The sequence below is a fragment of the Arachis ipaensis genome, chromosome B5 (assembly GCF_059453495.1).
Source record: "Arachis ipaensis isolate K30076 ecotype BB chromosome B5, ASM5945349v1, whole genome shotgun sequence".
Taxonomy (NCBI): Eukaryota; Viridiplantae; Streptophyta; class Magnoliopsida; order Fabales; family Fabaceae; genus Arachis; species Arachis ipaensis.
The window spans coordinates 26,363,084-26,385,739 of record NC_142440.1 but is presented as its reverse complement, the minus strand read 5'-3'; the positions used below and the strand labels follow the sequence as shown (position 1 = coordinate 26,385,739).

The 22,656-nt window shown below is 37.4% G+C and overlaps 1 protein-coding gene and 1 non-coding gene across 5 annotated transcripts; one reads left to right on the top strand and one right to left on the bottom strand.

Moving 5' to 3' along the window:
- Positions 1-5,036: 5,036 nt before the first annotated feature.
- LOC148563666 (small nucleolar RNA R71) lies at positions 5,037-5,144 on the bottom strand. Its single transcript, XR_015884287.1, has one exon. It is a non-coding gene; the product is annotated as a small nucleolar RNA R71 (small nucleolar RNA).
- Positions 5,145-17,488: 12,344 nt separating this feature from the next.
- LOC107643374 (uncharacterized) lies at positions 17,489-21,512 on the top strand. Of its 4 annotated transcripts, none has more exons than XM_088489017.1 (6): positions 17,489-17,638; positions 17,765-18,435; positions 18,589-19,999; positions 20,514-20,715; positions 20,819-21,009; positions 21,085-21,512. In XM_088489017.1, the coding sequence occupies exons 2-6, from the start codon at positions 17,812-17,814 to the stop codon at positions 21,120-21,122; spliced, it is 2,466 nt and encodes an 821-aa protein (XP_088345143.1). In that variant the 5' UTR covers positions 17,489-17,638; positions 17,765-17,811; the 3' UTR covers positions 21,123-21,512. The 4 variants fall into 4 exon arrangements, with proteins under 4 accessions (XP_088345143.1, XP_088345142.1, XP_016202484.1 ...); XM_088489016.1 differs by having other exon boundaries at positions 17,489-17,688; positions 17,786-18,435; XM_016346998.3 differs by having other exon boundaries at positions 17,514-17,688; positions 17,786-19,999.
- Positions 21,513-22,656: the final 1,144 nt, after the last annotated feature.

Genomic DNA, 22,656 nt, shown 5'->3' with positions numbered 1-22,656 from the left:
ACTATATACATTGATACCTTTGTATATATTCTATTGCAAAAAGAAAAAAATACACAATAATATATATATATATATATATATATATATATATATATATATATATATAAAGAAAAAAAAAGAAAAAAAAGAAAAGCTATAAGAAGGGGACAAAATGCCCCAAAGTAAAGATCAATAAGAATCAATTCATATGGGCTGTGAAAAAAAAAAGAGAATGCATGAGTGTGTGAAAAAGTGAAGAATTGGTAGTTAGGTTAACTCTGAAATTGTAGGTCGTCATAGGTTAGGTGGGAAGTTTAGGTTAATCAAAGATTCAAATTTCAAGTCCACTTGACCATATATATCCTACCTTGACCCTAGCCCCATTACAACCTTGAGGAAAGACCTTATGATAATTGTATGCATGCATGAATTAATTGTTGATTGTTAGATGAAAAATAAATCTTGGAAAGCATGATTAGGAGAGAATTGAGTGAATCAACCTTATACACTTGAGCGACTAGAGCGGATACACATCCGGTGAGGGTTCAATTGCTCAATTACATGTTTTCACATATGATCATCACTTTTCTTGCAAGTTTGTAAAAATCTTTAATAACTCAATTCAATTGTGGTTTGACTTGATTGCTATTACCTTAGTCCTTATGCTTATATATGTTTTCTTAGAAATTGATTTATTTTGACCAAGTAGTTGCATTCATTTAGATAGATTGCATGTAGATAGGTTGCATTTAATTAATTTGCATTGAATAAATGTTGATACCCTTTGTTTCTTTCTTGATTCTAGTATGAAGACATGCTTGGTTTAAGTGTGGGGAGGTTGATAAACCCCATTTTTAGGGTTTATCTTGTGCTTAATTTAGAGGATTTTATCAACTTTTTCCCATATTTATTCAATGAAATGGCATGGTTTTATAATTTTCTCCTAATTTGTGCTTGATGAGCGGATAATTTATACGCTTTTTGACATTGTTTTTAGTATGTTTTTAGTAGGATCTAGTTACTTTTAGGGATGTTTTTAATAGATTTTGTGTTAAATTCACATTTCTGGACTTTACTATGAGTTTGTGTGTTTTTCTGTGATTTCAGGTATTTTCTGGCTGAAATTGAGGGACTTGAGCAGAAATCAGATTCAGAGGTTGAAGAAGGACTGCTAATGCTGTTGGATTCTGACCTCCCTGCACTCAAAGTGGATTTTCTGGAGTTACAGAACTCGAAATGGCTCGCTTCCAATTGCGTTGGAAAGTAGACATCCAGGGCTTTCCAGAAATATATAATAGTCCATACTTTGGCCAAGAATTGATGACGTAAACTGGCGTTCAACGCCAGCTTTCTACCCAAATCTGGCGTCCAGCGCCAGAAAAGGATCCAAAACCAGAGTTGAACGCCCAAACAGGCACAGAAACTGGCGTTCAACTCCACAAATGGCCTCTGCACGTGCAACACTCAGGCTCAGCCCAAACACACACCAAGTGGGCCCAGGAAGTGGATTTATGCATCAATTACTTACTCATGTAAACCCTAGTGACTAGTTTATTATAAATAGGACCTTTTACTATTGTATTAGACATCTTTGGACGCCTGGTTCTTAGATCAGAGGGGCTGGCCATCTCGGCCATGCCTGGACCTTCCACTTATGTATTTTCAACGGTAGAGTTTCTACACTCCATAGATTAAGGTGTGGAGCTCTGCTGTTCCTCAAAGATTAATGCAAAGTACTACTGTTTTCTATTCAATTCTTCTTATTTCGCTTCTAAGATATCCATTCGCACCCAAGAACGTGATGAAGGTGATGATTATGTGTGACGCTCATCATCCTTTTCCCTTATGAATGCGTGCCTGACAAACACTTCTGTTCTACATGAATTAAGCTAGAATGAATATCTCTTAGATCTCCTAACCAGAATCTTCGTGGCGTAAGCTAGAATGATGGCGGCATTCAAGAGAATCCGGAAGGTCTAAACCTTGTCTGTGGTATTCTGAGTAGGATTCAATGATTGAATGACTGTGACGAGCTTCAAACTCGCGATTGTTGGGCGTTAGTGACAGACGCAAAAGGAGGGTGAATCCTATTCCAGCATGATCGAGAACCGACAGATGAATAGCCGTGCCGTGACAAGGTGCGTGAGCATATTATTCACTGAGAGGAGGGGATGTAGCCACTGACAACGGTGATGCCCTTGCATAAAGCCAGCCATGGAAAGGAGTAAGACTGATTGGATGAAGATAGCAGGAAAGCAGAGGTTCAGAGGAACGAAAAGCATCTCCATTCGCTTATCTGAAATTCCTACCAATGATTTACATAAGTATCTCTATCCCTATTCTATTATTTATTATTCGAAAACTCCATAATTATTTTATATCCGCCTGACTGAGATTTACAAGGTGACCATAGCTTGCTTCATACCAACAATCTCCGTGGGATTCGACCCTTACTCACGTAAGGTATTACTTGGACGACCCAGTGCACTTGCTGGTTAGTTGTATCGAAGTTGTGACAATTATGAATTAAGATCAGAGCACCAAGCTTTGGAGCCATTACCAGGATTCGTTCGAGCCTGGAGATCACAATTTCGTGCACCAAGTTTTTGGCGCCGTTGCCGGGGATTGTTTGAGTTTGGACAACTGACGGTTCATCTTGTTGCTCAGATTAGGTAATTTTCTTTTTATTTTATTTTCAAATATTTTTCAAAAATAATTTCAAAAATCTCTCATCTGTTTTCGAAAAAAAAAGATAAAAATGTTTTCAAAAATAAATTATTCTATGGCTTCAGAATTTTTAAGAATGAATTCTAGTGTTTCATGAAGCATGTGAAGCTTGGCTGGCTGTAAAGCCATGTCTAAATTTATTTGGACTGAGGCAGCAATTTGTTATCAAGAGCAAGCTAGTTGGAGTTAATCCACCTGCTACTGTTTCTGATTTACATGCTAAAGCTTGGCTGGCCATTAGCCATGTCTAGTGTTTTGGACTGGAGCTTTCTTTGAAAGCTTGGCTGGCTAGTGAGCCATGTCTAATTCCTGGACTGAAGCTTTAGACTAAGAATGCAAGATTCCTGGAATTCATATTAAAAATTTTGGATTCCTTATTTACTTTTTCAAAAGAATTTTTCGAAAAATATAAAATAAAAATCCAAAAAAATTAGAAAATCATAAAAATCAAAAATATTTTTGTGTTTCTTGTTTGAGTCTTGAGTCATATTATAAGTTTGGTGTCACTTGCATATGCATCTTGCATTTTTTCGAAAATATCATGCATTCATAGTGTTCTTCATGATCTTCAAGTTGTTCTTGGTAAGTCTTCTTGTTTGATCTTGATGATTTTTTGTTTTGTGTCTTTTCATGTTTATCATATGCATTCTTGAATTCTTAGTGTCTAAGCATTAAAGAATTCTAAGTTTGGTGTCTTGCATGTTTTCTTTGCATAAAAAAATTTTTCAAAAATATGTTCTTGATGTTCATCATGACATTCAAAGTGTTCTTGGTGTTCATCTTGACATTCATAGCATTCTTGCATGCATTCATTGTTTTGATCTAAAAATTTCATGCATTGCATAATTTTCATGTTTTCATAAAAATTCAAAAAATCAAAAAAATATCTTTCCCTTTTTCTCTCATCAAATTCGAAAATTTGAGTTGACTTTTTCAAAAATTTTTAAAATCAAGTTGTTTCTTAAAAGTCAAATCAAATTTTCAATTTGAAAATCTTATCTTTTTCAAAATTCAAATCTTTTTCAAAATTCTTAGTTATTTTCGAAAATTCCAAAAATATTTTTTAAAAATCTTTTTCTTATTTTTATACCAAATTTTCGAAAATAACATAATCAATTAATGTTTTGATTCAAAAATTTGAAGTTTGTTACTTGCTTGTTAAGAAAGATTCAAACTTTAAGTTCTAGAATCATATCTTGTGATTTCTTATGAATCAAGTCATTAATTGTGATTTTAAAAATCAAATCCTTTTCAAAAACTAATTTCTATCATATCTTTTCAAAAATATCTTCTTATCTTATCTTTTTCAAAAATATCTTTTCAAAATATCTTCTCTAACCTCCTAACTTCTTATCTTTTCAAAATTTGTTTCAACTAACTAACTAACTTTTTGTTTGTTTCTTAACTTTTTCAAAACCACCTAACTAACTCTCTCTCTCTCATTTTCGAAAATATCTCTCCCCTTTTTCAAAATTTCTTTTTAATTTATTAATTATTTTAATTTTTAAAACTTAATTTTCGAAAATTTCTAACACTTTTTCAAAAACTATTTTCAAAAATCACTAACTCTTTTTCAAAACAATTTTCGAAAATTATCCCTCCCCCATCTCATTCTATTTATTCATTCATATCCTAACATCTCATCTCACATCTCTTCCATTCGTACAGTTGTGTTTCTTCCTTTACATTACATCCTTTATCTTCCTCTTTTCTTCCACTCACAAAGGGATCCCTATACTGTGGTATAAAGGATCTCCATTATTATTATTATTTTTCTGTGCCTTCTTCTTTGTCATATGAGCAGGAGCAAGGATAAGAACATTCTTGTGGAAGCAGATCCAGAACCTGAAAGGACTCTGAAGAGAAAATTAAGAGAAGCTAAAATACAACAATCCAGAGATAATCTTTCAGAAATTTTTGAACAGGAGAAGGAGATGGCAGCCGAAAATAATAATAATGTAAGGAAGATGCTTGGTGACTTCACTGCACCTAATTCCAATTTACATGGAAGAAGCATCTCCATTCCTGCCATTGGAGCAAACAACTTTGAGCTGAAACCTCAATTAGTTTCTCTGATGCAGCAGAACTGCAAGTTTCATGGACTTCCATCTGAAGATCCTTTTCAGTTCTTAACTGAATTCTTGCAGATATGTGATACTGTTAAGACTAATGGAGTAGATCCTGAAGTCTACAGGCTCATGCTTTTCCCTTTTGCTGTAAGAGACAGAGCTAGATTATGGTTGGATTCTCAACCCAAAGACAGCCTGAACTCTTGGGATAAGCTGGTCACGGCTTTCTTAGCCAAGTACTTTCCTCCTCAAAAGCTGAGCAAGCTTAGAGCTGATGTTCAAACCTTCAGACAGAAAGAAGGTGAATTCCTCTATGAAGCTTGGGAAAGATACAAACAGTTGACCAAAAAGTGTCCTTCTGACATGCTTTCAGAATGGACCATCTTGGATATATTCTATGATGGTTTATCTGAGCTATCAAAGATGTCACTGGACACCTCTGCAGGTGGATCCATTCACCTAAAGAAAACGCCTGCAGAAGCTCAAGAACTCATTGACATGGTTGCTAATAACCAGTTCATGTACACTTCTGAAAGGAATCCTGTGAGTAATGGGACGCCTATGAAGAAGGGAGTTCTTGAGGTTGATACTCTGAATGCCATACTGGCTCAGAACAAAATATTGACTCAGCAAGTCAATATGATTTCTCAGAGTCTGCATGGAATGCAAGCTGCATCCAACAGTACTCAAGAGGCATCTTCTGAAGAAGAAGCCTATGATCCTGAGAACCCTGCAATAGCAGAGGTAAATTACTTAGGTGAACCTTATGGAAACACCTATAACTCAACATGAAGAAATCATCCAAATTTCTCATGGAAGGATCAAAAGCCCCAACAAGGCTTTAATAATGGTGGAAGAAACAGGTTTAGCAATAGCAAGCCTTTTCCATCATCAACTCAGCAACAGACAGAGAACTCTGAACAAAATGCTTCTAATTTAGCAAATCTAGTCTCTGATCTATCTAAGGCCACTGTAAGTTTCATGAATGAAACAAGGTCTTCCATTAGAAATTTGGAAGCACAAGTGGGCCAGCTGAGTAAAAGGATCACTGAAATCCCTCCTAGTACTCTCCCAAGCAATACAGAAGAGAATCCAAAAGGAGAGTGCAAGGCCATTGACATAAGCGCCATGGCTGAACCTGTGAGGAGAGGAGAGGACGTGAATCCCAAGGAGGAAGACCTCCTGGGACGTCCAGTGATCAATAAGGAGCTTCCCTCTGAGGAACCAAAGGACTCTGAGGCTCATCTAGAGACCATAGAGATTCCATTGAACCTCCTTATGCCCTTCATGAGCTCTGATGATTATTCCTCTTCTAAAGAGAATGAGGGTGCCACTGAAGAGTAAACTGCCAAGTTTCTTGGTGCAATCATGAAGCTGAATGCCAAATTGTTTGGCATTGATGCTTGGGAAGTTGAACCTCCCTTGTTCATCAATGAACTAAGTGATCTGGATCAACTGACATTGCCTCAGAAGAGACAGGATCCTGGAAAGTTCATAATACCCTGCACCATAGGCACCATGATCTTTAAAGCTCTGTGTGACCTTGGTTCAGGGATAAACCTCATGCCCCTCTCTGTAATAGAGAAACTGGGAATCTATGGGGTGCAAGCTGCTAAAATCTCACTAGAGATGGCAGACAGCTCAAGAAAACAGGCTTATGGACAAGTAGAAGATGTATTAGTAAAGGTTGAGGGCCTTTACATCCCTGCTGATTTCATAGTCCTGGATACTGGAAAGGAAGAGGATGAATCCATCATCCTAGGAAGACCTTTCCTGGCCACAGCAAGAGCTGTGATTGATGTTGACAGAGGTGAAATAGTCCTTCAATGGAATGAGAACTCCCTTGTATTCAAAACTCAAGGATCTCCCTCTGCAACCATGGAGAGGAAGCAGGAAAAGCTTCTCTCCAAGCAGAGTCAACCAGAGCCCCCACAGTCAAACTCTAAGTTTGGTGTTGGGAGGCCACAACCAAACTCTAAGTTTGGTGTTGAACTCCCATATCCAAACTCTAAGTTTGGTGTTGGAGAGTCTCAACAAAGCTCTGCACATTTGTGAGGCTCCATGAGAGCCCACTGTCAAGCTATTGACATTAAAGAAGCGCTTGTTGGGAAGCAACCCAATGTTTATTTATCTAACTATATTTTTCTTAGTTATGTGTCTTTATAGGTTCATGATCATGAGGAGTCATAAAATAAATATAAAAATTGAAAACGGAATCAAAAACAGCAGAAGAAAAATCACACCCTGGAGGAGCATCTGTCTGGCGTTCAAACGCCAGAACAGAGCATAGTTCTGGCGCTGAACGCCCAGAATGGGAGCATCCTGGCGCTGAACGCCCAGAACAAGCATGGTTCTGGCGTTCAACGCCAGAAATGGCAGCAAAGGGGCGTTGAACGCCCAAAATGGGCACCAACCTGGCGCTGAACGCCCAGAGTTGTGTGCAAGGGCATTTTACATGCCTAAATTGGTGCAGGGATGTAAATGCCTTGACACCTCAGGATCTGTGAACCCCACAGGATCCCCACCTACCTCATCATCTCTCTTTCTATTCATGATCATCCCTTCTTTTTTTCCATTTACCACTCACATCCATACACCCACTACCTTCAAAAATTCAACATCTCTCTCCCACCCAATCCCACCCATATGGCCGAATACACACTCCCATCCATCTCCTCCATATCTTCTTCTTATTCTTCTATTCTTTCTTCTTTTGCTCGAGGGCGAGCAACATTCTAAGTTTGGTGTGGTAAAAGCATAGCTTTTTTGTTTTTTCCATAACCATTGATGGCACCTAAGGCCAGAGAAACCTCTAGAAAGAGGAAAGGGAAGACAAAAGCTTCCATCAAGGGTCTATAGCTCAGTGGTAGAACATTTGACTGCAAATCAAGAGATCCCTGAGATACCTCAAGGGATACATTTTCTTCCACACAATTATTGGAAGCAACTAAGGGTGGAACATCAAGAGCACTCCATCATCCTTCATGAAATCAGAGAAGATCTAAAAGCACTGAAGGAGGAGCAACAAAGGCAAGGAAGAGACATAGAAGAGCTCAAGGACATCATTGATTCCTCAAGAAGGAAATGCCACCATTACTAAGGTGGATTCATTCCTTGTTCTTAATTCTTCTGCTTTTTGTTTTCTATGTTATATGTTTATCTATGTTTGTGTCTTCATTACATGATCATTAGTAGTTAGTAACTTTGTCTTAAAGTTATAAATGTCCTATGAATCCATCACCTCTCTTAAATGAAAAATGTTTTAATTCAAAAGAACAAGAAGTACATGAGTTTCGAATTTATCCTTGAACTTAGTTTAATTATATTGATGTGGTGACAATGCTTCTTGTTTTCTGAATGTATGCTTGAACAGTGCATATGTCTTTTGAAGTTGTTGTTTAAGAATGTTAAATATGTTGGCTCTTGAAAGAATGATGACTAGGAGACATGTTATTTGATAATCTGAAAAATCATAAAAATGATTATTGAAGCAAGAAAAAGCAGCAAAGAACAAAGCTTGCAGAAAAAAAATAGGCGAAAAAAAATATAGAAAGAAAAAGAAAAAGCAAGCAGAAAAAGCCAAAGCTCTTAAAACCAAGAGGCAAGAGCAAAAAGCCAATAACCCTTAAAACCAAAAGGCAAGGGCAAACAAAAAGGATCCCAAGGCTTTGAGCATCAGTGGATAGGAGGGCCTAAAGGAATAAAATCCTGGTCTAAGCGGCTAAACCAAGTTGTCCCTAACCATGTGCTTGTGGCGTGTAGGTGTCAAGTGAAAACTTGAGACTGAGCGGTTAAAGTCAAGGTCCAAAGCAAAAAAAGAGTGTGCTTAAGAACCCTGGACACCTCTAATTGGGGACTTTAGCAAAGCTGAGTCACAATCTGAAAAGGTTCACCCAATTATGTGTCTGTGGCATTTATGTATCCGGTGGTAATACTGGAAAACAAAGTGCTTAGGGCCACAGCCAAGACTCATAAAATAGCTGTGTTCAAGAATCATCATACTAAACTAGGAGAATCAATAACACTATCTGAACTCTGAGTTCTTATAGATGCCAATCATTCTGAACCTCAATGGATAAAGTGAGATGCCAAAACTATTCAAGAGGCAAAAAGCTATAAGTCCCGCTCATATGATTGAAGTTCTGTTTCATTAATAGTTTGGAATTTATAGTATATTCTATTCTTTTTATCCTATTTTGATTTTCAGTTGCTTGGGGACAAGCAACAATTTAAGTTTGGTGTTGTGATGAGCGGATAATTTATACGCTTTTTGACATTGTTTTTAGTATGTTTTTAGTAGGATCTAGTTACTTTTAGGGATGTTTTTAATAGATTTTGTGTTAAATTCACATTTCTGGACTTTACTATGAGTTTGTGTGTTTTTCTGTGATTTCAGGTATTTTCTGGCTGAAATTGAGGGACTTGAGCAGAAATCAGATTCAGAGGTTGAAGAAGGACTGCTAATGCTGTTGGATTCTGACCTCCCTGCACTCAAAGTGGATTTTCTGGAGTTACAGAACTCGAAATGGCTCGCTTCCAATTGCGTTGGAAAGTAGACATCCAGGGCTTTCCAGCAATATATAATAGTCCATACTTTGGCCAAGAATTGACGACGTAAACTGGCGTTCAACGCCAGCTTTCTACCCAAATCTGGCGTCCAGCGCCAAAAAAGGATCCAAAACCAGAGTTGAACGCCCAAACTGGCACAGAAACTGGCGTTCAACTCCACAAATGGCCTCTGCACGTGCAACACTCAGGCTCAGCCCAAACACACACCAAGTGGGCCCAGGAAGTGGATTTATGCATCAATTACTTACTCATGTAAACCCTAGTGACTAGTTTATTATAAATAGGACCTTTTACTATTGTATTAGATATCTTTGGACGCCTGGTTCTTAGATCAGAGGGGCTGGCCATCTCGGCCATGCCTGGACCTTCCACTTATGTATTTTCAACGGTAGAGTTTCTACACTCTATAGATTAAGGTGTGGAGCTCTGCTGTTCCTCAAAGATTAATGCAAAGTACTAATGTTTTCTATTCAATTCTTCTTATTTCGCTTCTAAGATATCCATTCGCACCCAAGAACGTGATGAAGGTGATGATTATGTGTGACGCTCATCATCCTTCTCCCTTATGAACGCGTGCCTGACAAACACTTCTGTTCTACATGAATTAAGCTAGAATGAATATCTCTTAGATCTCCTAACCAGAATCTTCGTGGCGTAAGCTAGAATGATGGCGGCATTCAAGAGAATCCGGAAGGTCTAAACCTTGTCTGTGGTATTCTGAGTAGGATTCAATGATTGAATGACTGTGACGAGCTTCAAACTCGCGATTGTTGGGCGTTAGTGACAGACGCAAAAGGAGGGTGAATCCTATTCCAGCATGATCGAGAACCGACAGATGAATAGCCGTGCCGTGACAGGGTGCGTGAGCATATTATTCACTGAGAGGAGGGGATGTAGCCACTGACAACGGTGATGCCCTTGCATAAAGCCAGCCATGAAAAGGAGTAAGACTGATTGGATGAAGATAGCAGGAAAGCAGAGGTTCAGAGGAACGAAAAGCATCTCCATTCGCTTATCTGAAATTCCTACCAATGATTTACATAAGTATCTCTATCCCTATTCTATTATTTATTATTCGAAAACTCCATAATTATTTTATATCCGCCTGACTGAGATTTACAAGGTGACCATAGCTTGCTTCATACCAACAATCTCCGTGGGATTCGACCCTTACTCACGTAAGGTATTACTTGGACGACCCAGTGCACTTGCTGGTTAGTTGTATCGAAGTTGTGACAATTATGAATTAAGATCAGAGCACCAAGCTTTGGAGCCATTACCAGGATTTGTTCGAGCCTGGAGATCACAATTTCGTGCACCAGTGCTTGAGAGTGAAAACATGCTTTTTAGGCCCTTAATTGCTAATTTTAATTCACCTTTGGTTCCACTTGATGTCTTGATGTGTTTGTTAGTGAATTCAGGATTGAAAAAAGCTAGGAATATAATGGATCAAAGGACTGAAGAGAAAAGCATGCAAAGTGGAGAATTCATGGAAAATCAAGGATTTGGAGTGCATATATCGACGCGCACGCGTGAATATGAAGTCGCATGGTGACGCGTACGCGTGACATGATGCGTACACGTGGGAAGGAAAACGCCAAATGACGCGTACGCGTGACCCATGCGTACGCGTTGAAGCTCGCACGTGACCTCATTAAAGTGAAAATATTGGGGGCGATTTCTGAGCTGCTCAGGCCTATATCCAACTCATTTCTGAGGCTATTACATGCAGAATTCGGGGGGTGGGGGTGATTGATACACATTAGTTTTAGAGAGAGAAATAGAATTCTAAAGAGAGAGACTCTCTCCTCTCTCTAGATTAGGGTTTTTAGTTTTCTTCCTTTTAAATCTAGATTTGAATTCTCTCCATGCTTTAGTTTACCTTTACTTTTATTTGTTCTAGCAATTTACTTCTCTTGTAGTTCCTTTATTTTGTTAATTTTAGTTCATGCACTCTTTTGTTGATTTCAATTCTCTTTTAATGCAAATTATGATTTCTATGTCTTTTGATGTTTGCCTTAATTTCTATTGTTGAGTTCTTACTTTGATTAGTTATAGCTTCCTTTAATTCTTGGAATTAATGATGTTTACTTTTATTGCCTTCTATGTGTTTGATGAAATGTCTCTTTTAGTTTTGAGTTAGATTTTTTCCCTCTTGGCTTGAGTTGAGTAATTGGAGACGCTTGAGTTATCAAACTCTCTTGTTGATTGATAATTGGAAGTTGTTAGTTGACTTGAATGCCATTAAAACTAGTCTTTCATTAGGATTTGACTAGGACTTGTGGACTCAAGTTGATTGTATCCACTTGACTTTCCTTCATAGTTAGATGTTAACTAAGTGGGAGCAATGGACAATTCTTGTCACAATTGATGATGATAATGAGGATAGGACTTCTAGTTATCATCCCTTGCCAAGAGCTTTCTTAGTTGTTAGCCTATTTCTTTTTCTATTCACATTTCGTGTTCCTTATTACGAAAACCCCAAAACATTCCTTCCTAGCCAATAACAACAACACTTTCCTGTAATTCCTTGAGAGACGACCCGAGGTTTAAATACTTCGGTTATTTTTATTGGGATTTGTACTTGTGACAAACAAAATTTTGATTGAGGATTGTTTGTTGGTTTAGAACTATACTTACAACGAGATTTCATTTGTGAAATTCTTTACCATCAAATTTTGAGTTGAAAATGCTCCCGAATGTATTAGAGGGGGTCTTCCTCTTCCAAGCCGACCCAAATGTTGACTCCGAAACCAGAAAAACTAGTAGCAGCTGAGCAATAGCCATCCAAGATGGAGGGGTAGGAGAAATCTCCAATGTCGGTTCAACAAAAGTATAAGTCAATGTCAGGTCAACAATGGGAATATGGGCCATCTTCTTAGCCTCAAGCTTAGCCGCTTGTCGAGCCACAATATTCTTCCTTGTCTACCTTAGCTTCTTATAATGATCAGAGTTGTTTACCATTTTTTCTACAAGAGAAATGAGAAATTTAGCAACATAAACATTTATATAAAAAAGACTATACACAAAACAAAACTAACTACCTAACTCGATCCGAACATAGCTTGGCTTTGCTACCAAAAATTTCTTTGTGATGAAGTGTGGAGATCGATCCCACTCTTGGAAGAGAGCCTGATCAATTGCTCCTCCTCGTCCAAATCTTCAAGGTCGCGTCTCACTATTGCGAATTTCTCTTTCCAGTATAACCAAAATATATATTAAGACTTCTCATTCACCCAGAAAGGTCGGGTATCCTCTACAGGTCAGATTTGAAAGTAATAATTTTTGAAATCATAAAAAGATTCTTTAAAAATTAAAAAAAATCTTCCTACCCTGTACAACTCGGAAGGAGGTCCATTGCTGCTTCTTTCTACTAAAAGGCTTGGTTAGGAAAAAAAATAGAAAAACACTTTCAAAGAGATTAGGAGCTCTAGAGTTCGACAAACTAGCTGAAAAACTTTCATAAAACCCCACGAGTTGGGATGTAACTAAGTAGGATCTGTTCATTAGGCTAACAATATGTCTTACTCGAAGTCGGTGAAAGAAAACTTAACCTTGAGCCTAGTGAAAAGACATTCGTATATGAAAAGGAAGTGATCTTCTGACCTATTAAAGCGGACATAGCATACCCGCTCCTCAGGGTCGGGGGCTTCTAAAGTGTATTTCTCTTCATCCTCTTGTTTAGAACAAATCAAGTACTTAAGATGAAAATTTTTTATGGTTTCTCTATCCATCATAGACACAACTCCTAAAACAGTTATGTCTACCCAATCTAAATTTTTTGGCATGTTAGAAGGCATGATTTGTACTATAAATCGAGACATATAGAAATCATACACCTATAAAAAAACAAGATCTACAATAAAGAGGTCGGTCATGCTTGTAAAGAAGTCGGCATCATCATCAACAGTAAATCTAACAAAGCTATCATGACATTGTAAACACTACAGAGATGGCAGAAACGTAAAATAATGCACACATCAACCTTGATGCTAGCACCAATTGGAGGCAACACTAACCCCCTAAAATACACTCACACAATCAAGAGCAATTGGTTATTCGAAACTCCAGCAATTACCAACTAAATGCAAGAAATACAAGAAACAAATAGCAAATTGCAAGAAAACAATTTCGGAAAAGACTGAAGTTCAAAAAAAAATGAAGGATATTTCAGGCGAGAAAATGAAAAGATGATGAAAAAGAAGAAAGGTTGAGTATATATAAAGGCATATATAGGGGTAAAATGGTAACTTTATCCCACTTTAAATGATGCACGGTTACCAAAAAGCGTGCGAAAAACGATTATGGAACAGGGAACGTTACTGGAACATTACAACCACCCAAATCACGTCGAGTTCTACAAATTCAAAAATACGTCGAGTCAGCCAACTTCTTCAGATAAGATCACATCGAAAAAACGACTTGTGAACTATGCAAGATGAAGAATCAAGGGCGACCTACTTATGCCCGACATCGACTTGAACGAACTCGACATCAAGTAGGGACACTATTCATACCCTGGTCCAATAATAAAGCCAGACCCAAAGTAGACAAGCCAACCCCACAAAAGAAAGGTCCAAAAAATCGTTTTTGTCTATCCGACCTACATGAGGAACGAACCTATTAATCTGTATGCCCGACCTACGTGCAGAACCTTGACTGTACGTATTGATTTGCCCAACAATTCAAATATAAGATCTTAACAACTCATACATAAAAGGAAAAATAACCACCCATCATAGGTGGATAAGTTACATAAAAATAACAATCTTGTCTTTTTTACTATATAAATATCTCATCTAACTTAGATATTTCAGTCTACTAAATTCTGTCTAAAATTTTTACTAACTTAAATATAGAAATTTCTTGCAGGTATCACATTCATCCTCACTCAAAAATCTCAGACAATTTCACCTCATCGAAAGAGATATGAATATTATCATCTAAAAAAATCTAGACCTCACGTTCAAATTCAAATCACATTGATTTCAGATAACTCTTGAAATATTCACCTAATAGATCTATTTTATTCATTCATTTATATCAAATGATCCAAAATATCTATAGTATTTTGTAGATTGAGTACCCAAAATTTCATAGGAACCCTATATCCATGTGTGGCGCCCTCTTTCGGCAATTTTGTCTCTACTAACGTTGTGATAAATGTCAGTTGTCCACTTTTCATGCATTTTTCACCATGATTTAATGATAACTTGCTTTCCTTATTAGGTGTCGTTAGAGCTAAATTTTAATCGCTTTTTCTTTGAGTGCTTAAATATTAATAGCAATAAGATAAGATTACAAATTTAGACATTTAAATCTCCACCAAATTATTAAAAAAAAACAATTAAATTTTTAAAAAATTTTAAAATTTTCAGTTTAGTTCCGAAGAAAATCTAAAAAAGATATATTAGTCGATATAAATATGAACACTTTTAACAATTGCAAGACGACACAATTTTAGTAATTGTATATAGAGATTGTTTGTCCATTATACACCTGGTATTTAACAATCACATAACAAGTTAACGCTTCATGTGGACAAATGCTGTTATTCATTGATGATAAAATTAATGTAGAGTGCATTATCTAATAAAAATAATCTTTAAGAATTATTTTATCAATTAATTTTTTTAGAATTAAAATATTTGACTAAAACTTTTTTGAGAATTGATTTGGTGTATTCATATATTAAATTGATCCATTTCACACCATAAATACTCTTATTTTTAGATATTTTGTTAATAGTGTGTTTACGTGTTGTGAAAAAATAAAGAAAATATTTAGGAAGAAAAAGGGAAAAAATGTAAAACGAGATCAAATGATTATTAAATTTTTGTTTATAAATTTAAAATAAATAAAATAAAAAATTTATTATATATTTCACAATTTAATTTTTATAAAAAATAAATAATTATATAATAATATATTAAAAAAAGAGTAAATTAAGCTCGATTTTCAAAAAGCCTATGATAGAGTCAAATGGAACTTCCTGGACACTGTGTTACAAAAGATGGGATTCAGACAGAAATGAAAAGTTTGGGTTATGGAATGTGTGACCACTGTTTCTATGTCGCTTCTGATAAATGGATCGCCTTCTAAGCCGTTCAAAATGGAAAGAGGATTGAGACAAGGTGACCCCCTTTCACCCTTCTTGTTTGTTTTAGTTGTGGATGTCCTGCATCGAATGATTGGAGAGGCAGTTAGGAACAGACGGATATCACCATTGTTGGTTGGCAGAGACAGTATAGAACTGTCACACCTTCAATTTGCTGACGATACCATTCTATTCTGCCCACCAGATGAGGAGACTATAAGGAATTACAAGCGGATGCTGAGATGCTTTGAGTTAATGTCAGGGCTTAACATCAACTTTGATAAGTCCAGCTTGATCCCAATCAACTGTGATGAGCAGTGGGCCCGGCGTATGTGCAAGTTGTTGGGTTGCAAAGGGCCACTGTTCCAGTCAAATACCTTAGAATCTCCTTAGGTGCAAATCCGAGGTTGGTGAAGACCTGGAAGCCTATCATAGACAGAGTGGAGGAGAAACTCAGTTTGTGGAAAGCTAAGGTGTTAAATAAAGCTGGGAAACTGGTGCTTATCAAATCAGTCTTAAATAGCTTGCCAGTGTATTATTTGAGTCTGTTCAAGATGCTAAAAGCTGTTGCTGAGAAGTTGATTTCATTATAGAGAAGATTCTTGTGGTGTAAGGAGGATGGTCGAAATGGTATGGCAGTCGTTAGATGGGAAGTGGTGTAGGCTCCTAAGAAGCTAGGCGGGTTGGGAGTTGGGGATGCTTTGATTCGAAATACTGCTCAGTTGTTTAAGTGGTGGTGGCGGTTTTCAAAGGAAGAGTGCCCGTTGTGGAAGAAGGTAGTGTGTTCCTGTCATAATCTGAACCCAACTGAGCTACTATCAACGCAAGTACTACCATCTAGAGAAGGCCCATGGAAGGATATATGCCAAGTACATATCACGAATCAATATATTAGGGATAAGATGGTTACAGGCTTGTCAATGGAGGTGGGTGATGGGCAATGGACACGATTTTGGTAGGATGTTTGGCTTTTCGGTGGAGCTTTAAAGGATTAGTTTTCGAGGTTCTTCTCTGTTTCAAACCAAGGGGGATCTGTCATACGGGACTGTGGGTTTTGGGATGGGTTAGAGTGGATTTGGAACTTCCAATGGAGGTGAGAGCTTTTTCAATGGGAGTTGGAACTTCTGAGTCATTTGCATGAGGCCGTGAGACCTGTAAAACTAGTACATAACAGAGAGGATAGAGTGGTGTGGAAATATATAGGCAAGGTGTTTTTTCAACTAACTCATTTGTGCAGGTGTTGCAGGAGGAATTGCTCCCAGAGGAGGTCACCAGTTTCAGCTTTACTAGGACTATTTGGAAAGGCTTGGTTCCACCAAGAATGGAGCTGTTTGCTTGGTTTGTGCTAATAGGCCGAGTGAATACAAAGGAGAGGCTAAGCCGGTTTGGTATTATCCCTCAGGAAGATAATGTATGTGTGTTATGTAATACTGATGTGGAGCATGTACATCACTTGTTTCTAGGCTGTACTTTTACTTGGCAGGTGTGGAGTGCTTGGATTTCAGCTTTTGGCCGACAATGGTCCTGTCCGGGTTCGATGAAAGAGCACTTTCTAAGTTGGATAGAAGAACCGAGGAGTAAGGAGACTAAAAAACAGCGGTTGATGTGCTTCTGTGCGATTCTCTGGAACATTTGGATGGAGAGGAATAGGAGGATATTCCAGAATACAAGTAAAGGCGTTGAAGAAGTTATCAACATGACCTTCATTAGCGCTAACGAGTGGAGTAGTGTGAATCCCTTTTGTTGTTGATGGCTATGCCGGAGATGGCTTAGGGATCGTATTCGTGTTGTAATTTTATTTAGTTTTCTCGGATTGTTGACTAGCTCTGACTACTCCACCTTGTTGTGTTGAGTTCTTATTTTCAAAAAAAAAAAAGACTAAATTAAATAATATTTATTAATAGTTGAAATATTAGCATTTTTATTTTCCAATAAAGCTATTGCAGCAATATGATTTTTTCCCTTTCGGTTTTTTTTCCCACTGAGTCACTCAGAAACAAACCGGCCCGGATAACCTTTCTCCTTTGGAACCTTGCCTATTCAATTCATAGTCATACATCCTCCATTCATACATCCCTCTCTTTGCCCTAACCGGTCCATCCGGTTACACGTCCACGGTTCTCTTCTCTCTTCTCTTCCCTCTTCGAACAGAAAGAAAGAAGTCAAAGAACTCGTTACGACGCTGACGCTAACCCGGGTTTGTTCTTTTTCCCTCGTATTCCCAATTCTTGCATCCAAATCGTAAAGGTGAACTCTTTTTATCATTTGTTATTGAATAGAATTCGAACTTACAAGTAGGTCTAGTTTCAATTTTGTGACACAGTGCATGTTGTTGAGGTTTTAGTTGGAGGGGTTTTGAGGTTGATTTAAATGAGTTCAATTATAAACCTTGAGGAGGTTCCAGTTACACCCATGAAACGTGATCCTGCATGGAAGCATGTTCAGATGTTTAAGAATGGGAAGAAGGAGCAACTTAAGTGCATATATTGCATGAAGTTGTTCAATGGTGGTGGCATTTATAGGGTTAAGGAACATCTTGCTTGTAGGAAGGGCAATGGATCCATTTGCAGTCTTGTTCCCAAGGATGTTAGGTTTCATATGCAGCAGAGCTTGGAAGATAGTGGGACGAAGAATATTAAGAAAGGGAAGAAGCAGAAGCAGCAGAAGCAGCAGAAGAAGCAGAAGATTGAGGAAGAGGTCATGCCCTTGGTTTCAAATCAGGTGGATGAGAATGATGAGGTAGTGGATGCTCGTGTTGGTGAGGGGATGAGTAAAAATGCAGCAATGAAGAAGAGGAAGAAGCAGAAGGCTGAAGAAGAAGAGACCATGGTTTCAAATCAGGTGTTTGAGAATCATGAATTAGTGGTTGCTGGTGAAGGAATGAGTATAAATTTAGTGGATGCTCATGTTGGTGAGGGGATGAGTAAAAATGCAGCAATAAAGAAGAGGAAGAAGCAGAAGGCTGAAGAAGAAGAGACCATGGTTTCAAATCAGGTGTTTGAGAATCATGAATTAGTGGTTGCTGGTGAAGGAATGAGTATAAATTTAGTGGATGCTCATGCTGGTGAGGGGATGAGTAAAAATGCAGCAACGAAGAAGAGGAAGAAGCAGAAGGCTGAAGAAGAAGAGACCATGGTTTCAAATCAGGTGTTTGAGAATCATGAGTTAGTGGTTGCTGGTGAGGGAATGAGTATAAATGTAGAAATGACGAAGAACTCAACACCGATGCACTCTACAGATATTGATGCTGATTCTGAAGCTGTTCTTGCGGTGGAGAAAAATGCATTGGGTCCCAAAGGGTTTGACAATGACATTAAGACGGCAATAGGTCAGTTTTTGTATTATGTTGGTGCACCTTTTGATGCTGTGAACTCAGTCTATTTTAAACAGATGGTGGAGGCAATTTCTTCAAGGGGTTCGGGATTTGAGTGTCCCTCGCAGCATGAACTCCGCGGTTGGGTCCTGAAATACTCTGTGGAAGAAATGAAGAATGATGTAGAGAGGTGCAGGTTGAAATGGGGGAGGACAGGCTGTTCTATCTTGGTTGATCAGTTGACTACAGAAGCCGGTAGAGTGCTGCTAAATTTTTTTGCCTGTTTTCCCGATGGAATAATCTGTTTGAAAACCTTTGACTCGACCGAGATTTTTGTTCCCGCAAAGTGTTATGAGTTGATAAGACAAATAGTAGAAGAAATTGGAGTTGGACATGTGCTGCAAGTGATTACACCAGGTGAAGAACTATATGCTGTTGCTGGTAAGTGGCTAACTGATACTTTTCCTACCCTTTTTTGGAGCCCTTCAGCAGCTTATTGCATTGATCTGATATTTGAAGATTTTGGAAATCTTGAGTGGATTAGTATTGTGATTGAACAAGCTAGATCTATAACTAGATTTGTCTACAATTGTAGTGCAGTCTTGAGTATGGTTAGAAGGTATACTTTAGGGAATGATATTGTTGATCCTGCATTCTCACACTCGTCAACAAACTTTTCCACAATAAAACGATTTGTTGATCTCAAACACAAGTTACAGACCATGATCACATCTCAAGAGTGGATGGATTGTCCATACTCAAAGAAAGCAGAAGGTTTGGAAATGTTAGATATCCTGAGTGATAAAGTTTTTTGGTCCTCATGTCAAATGGTCGTTCGTCTAACAGCTCCTCTCTTGGGGGTCCTGAGAATAGCTACTAGTGAGTTGAAACCTGCAATGGGATACATTTATGCTGGAATTTACCGGGCAAAAGAAGCTATTAAGAAAGCACTTGTTAAGAGGGAGGATTATATGGTGTACTGGAATATTATACATAACAGATGGGAAAGGTTGTGGAATCATCCCCTTCATGCTGCTGGCTTCTACCTTAATCCAAAGTTCTTCTATAGTATTCATGAGGATATGCAAAATGAGATTCTCTCAAGGTTGTTTGATTGTATAGAGAGATTAGTTCCTGATACAAGAATCCAAGATAAAATTGTCAAGGAGATAACCTTATACAAGACTGCTGCTGGAGATTTCGGGAGAAAGATGGCAATCAGAGCTAGAAATAATCTGCTTCCTAGTAAGGGCTAATAACCTATTCTCTTAGATAGGAATATATGTTCACTAACCAAGTTGTGTTTTAACTTCTACTTTCAATAACTTTTAATAGGAAAAAAAATTAAATCTTTGAAACACTACTCAAAATAGTTATGATGCATAGATGTAGAAAACTGAGAAACTGAACGGGGAAATATCTGCCTTCTCTTTTGCATAAAATGCTTATGCTGTGACAAGTAAACCGATCTAACTTATATGAGCTGAGATAGAAATTTTCTGTGTCGACCTCCCCATTGACCTTGTGGTTGTAAGCTTGTTTACATCATAGAGTGACTGCCAGCATAATTCTGAAATCCTGTAAAAAAGGTGGAGATAATGTTTATATGACTGGCCTAGAATTATCACACTAACAATTATGCCACTTATCCTATTTGAGTATTTCCTTTCTCTCATGACCCTTTGTGAGAATTCCCTTTTATTTTTTCTTTTCTGTTTGTTTCTTTGTTTTTCATTAAGAATGTGTGTTTCATTTATAGCTGAATGGTGGTCAACATATGGAGGAGGCTGCCCCAACTTATCCCGTTTATCAATTCGTATTCTCAGTCAGACATGCAGTTTGCCAATGTACAAGAGAAACCAGATGTCTTTCGAACAAAAAGTGAATTCGGGGAATTTTATAGTAAGCCAACATCTCAGCGATCTTGCCTTTGTTCAGCACAACTTACAATTAAGACAAATGTGAGCTTGGACCATTGTAGACTAATAGATTTTATTTTATTTTCTCGAAGAAAAAGTTTAGATAGATTGTAGACTAATATCCTGTTGTTTGATTTTCTTTCAGGCTCACTAGCAAAGAACAAAATTTTAGTGATCCGTTATCTTTCAATAGCATTGGCATGGTTGAGGAGTGGATCAGGCCAAGTGATTTACTCTTTGAAGAGAATGGGAGCTCATATTGGATGGTACTTGACCCTTCTGTTAACTCAATGCTCATAAGGCCGTCAAATGATGAAGCTGAAGAATTGGGCGAAGGTAAATTGTGTGTTTCAATGGATGTGGAAACTGCTAGACAATGCCATTAATTAACATGTTTCCATCTGTTTGCAGGGTTTGATGATGATGAAATTTTCAATTATGGGAAATAGATAGTGGATGATCCAGAGAGCCATTGTTTTGGTCTGTATGATCCATGCTGATGAGGGACAATAGATAGTGGATGATCCTCGTTATTGCCCAGCACAGAAAATGCGTATTATTTACATTTTCCAGTTGTTTTCCTGATGCTAGTGGCTAATTGCTAGGTGGACTTTTTGGGAAGAGGAGGATGTCCCAATTCTTGTTAGATCTGTTACTTCTTGTACAGTTGCCTATGTTTATTTGCTAGTTTTGCAGCGTGTGTCGCTCCAATTTAGGGTACAACTCTTACAAACTTGAACTCTTAAGTGTAACAGAACGAGCTAGTGGATCTTGAATGTGTTTTGGCTAAGATTGTTCATCTTGTGAATTGATATGTTTGGCTGTTTGCAATTGCGAAATGTCTCTCGGATTTTTTTTTGCTTATAGTCGTTGTTTGTGAATCACAATCTTAGGGGACAAGTACTTTAATTCAATTCAACTCTATAATATTCTTTTGGTCTCTTTATAAAAAAATAATTGTTGATTTTGACATGTCCCATGCCCAACAATTGTAGCCATTGAGAGACTTATTCATAGATTGAATGCACTCAGAATCGAACTGTGTCGTTGCCATGAGGAAAGTTACTTCCGGAAAGTCTATTTTGTGCTTTTTGCATTCAAGCCTTTACTAAAGAGGATGCTTCCATTTTGTCTACGCCATTTTGCCGCCATACACTTCCCGCTTTCCTGTCATCCTCATTCTCAGGTACTCCTTTAATCTTCATCTTCATCCTGTAAACTACTCTTAGAAAAATCATCTATAAATTTCATGTTTCATGGGGGCTAAGGTTTACTGCTCATTACTGTGATGTTTATTGTGAGCTGAATGTGTTTGGACTTTGGAATGAGGCAAAATTGAAGGAACCAATGGGATTGTTGGTTAGTTTAGGTTGATGGTGATGGAATATAGAGTAGAGTTAGAATGCTGATTGAGTTAATCGTGAACGATATAGGTAAAGAGCTAATGAGTCTCAAATTGTTAATTTTAAGACTTTGACTTTTGGGTCCTATTCTTTATGTGGTTCCTTAGTTGGCTAGTTGCCGTGGTTCTTGAGTTTTGTTCATGGTAAACATAATGAACATATGTGAATCAGTGTGTTTCTTGGTTTTATTTCTTATTCGGTTGAGAGCTTATACAAACTGGTAAAGTATTCTTTTTATCTCTAAAGTTTGGGAAAAGTTTCAAAAATATCTCTAAGTTTTATTTATTTCAATTTTATCTCAAAAGTTTTCGATTGACATCAAATATATCCCTTCCGGCTGATTTTTCAAAAAATTTAGCTAACAACAATAATTACATAACAACTTTCAATACAAGCAAATCAAACATAATTGTCAACTTGTCAAGTATTATTATGGGATTGGTCTTAAATTTTTTGAAAATTTAGCTGTTAGGAGTATATTTAATATAAATTGAAAATTTTTGGGACAAAATTAAAACAAATAAAACTTTTAAAATTTTTGTCAAACTTCAGGAACAAAAAATATACTTTACCTTTATTT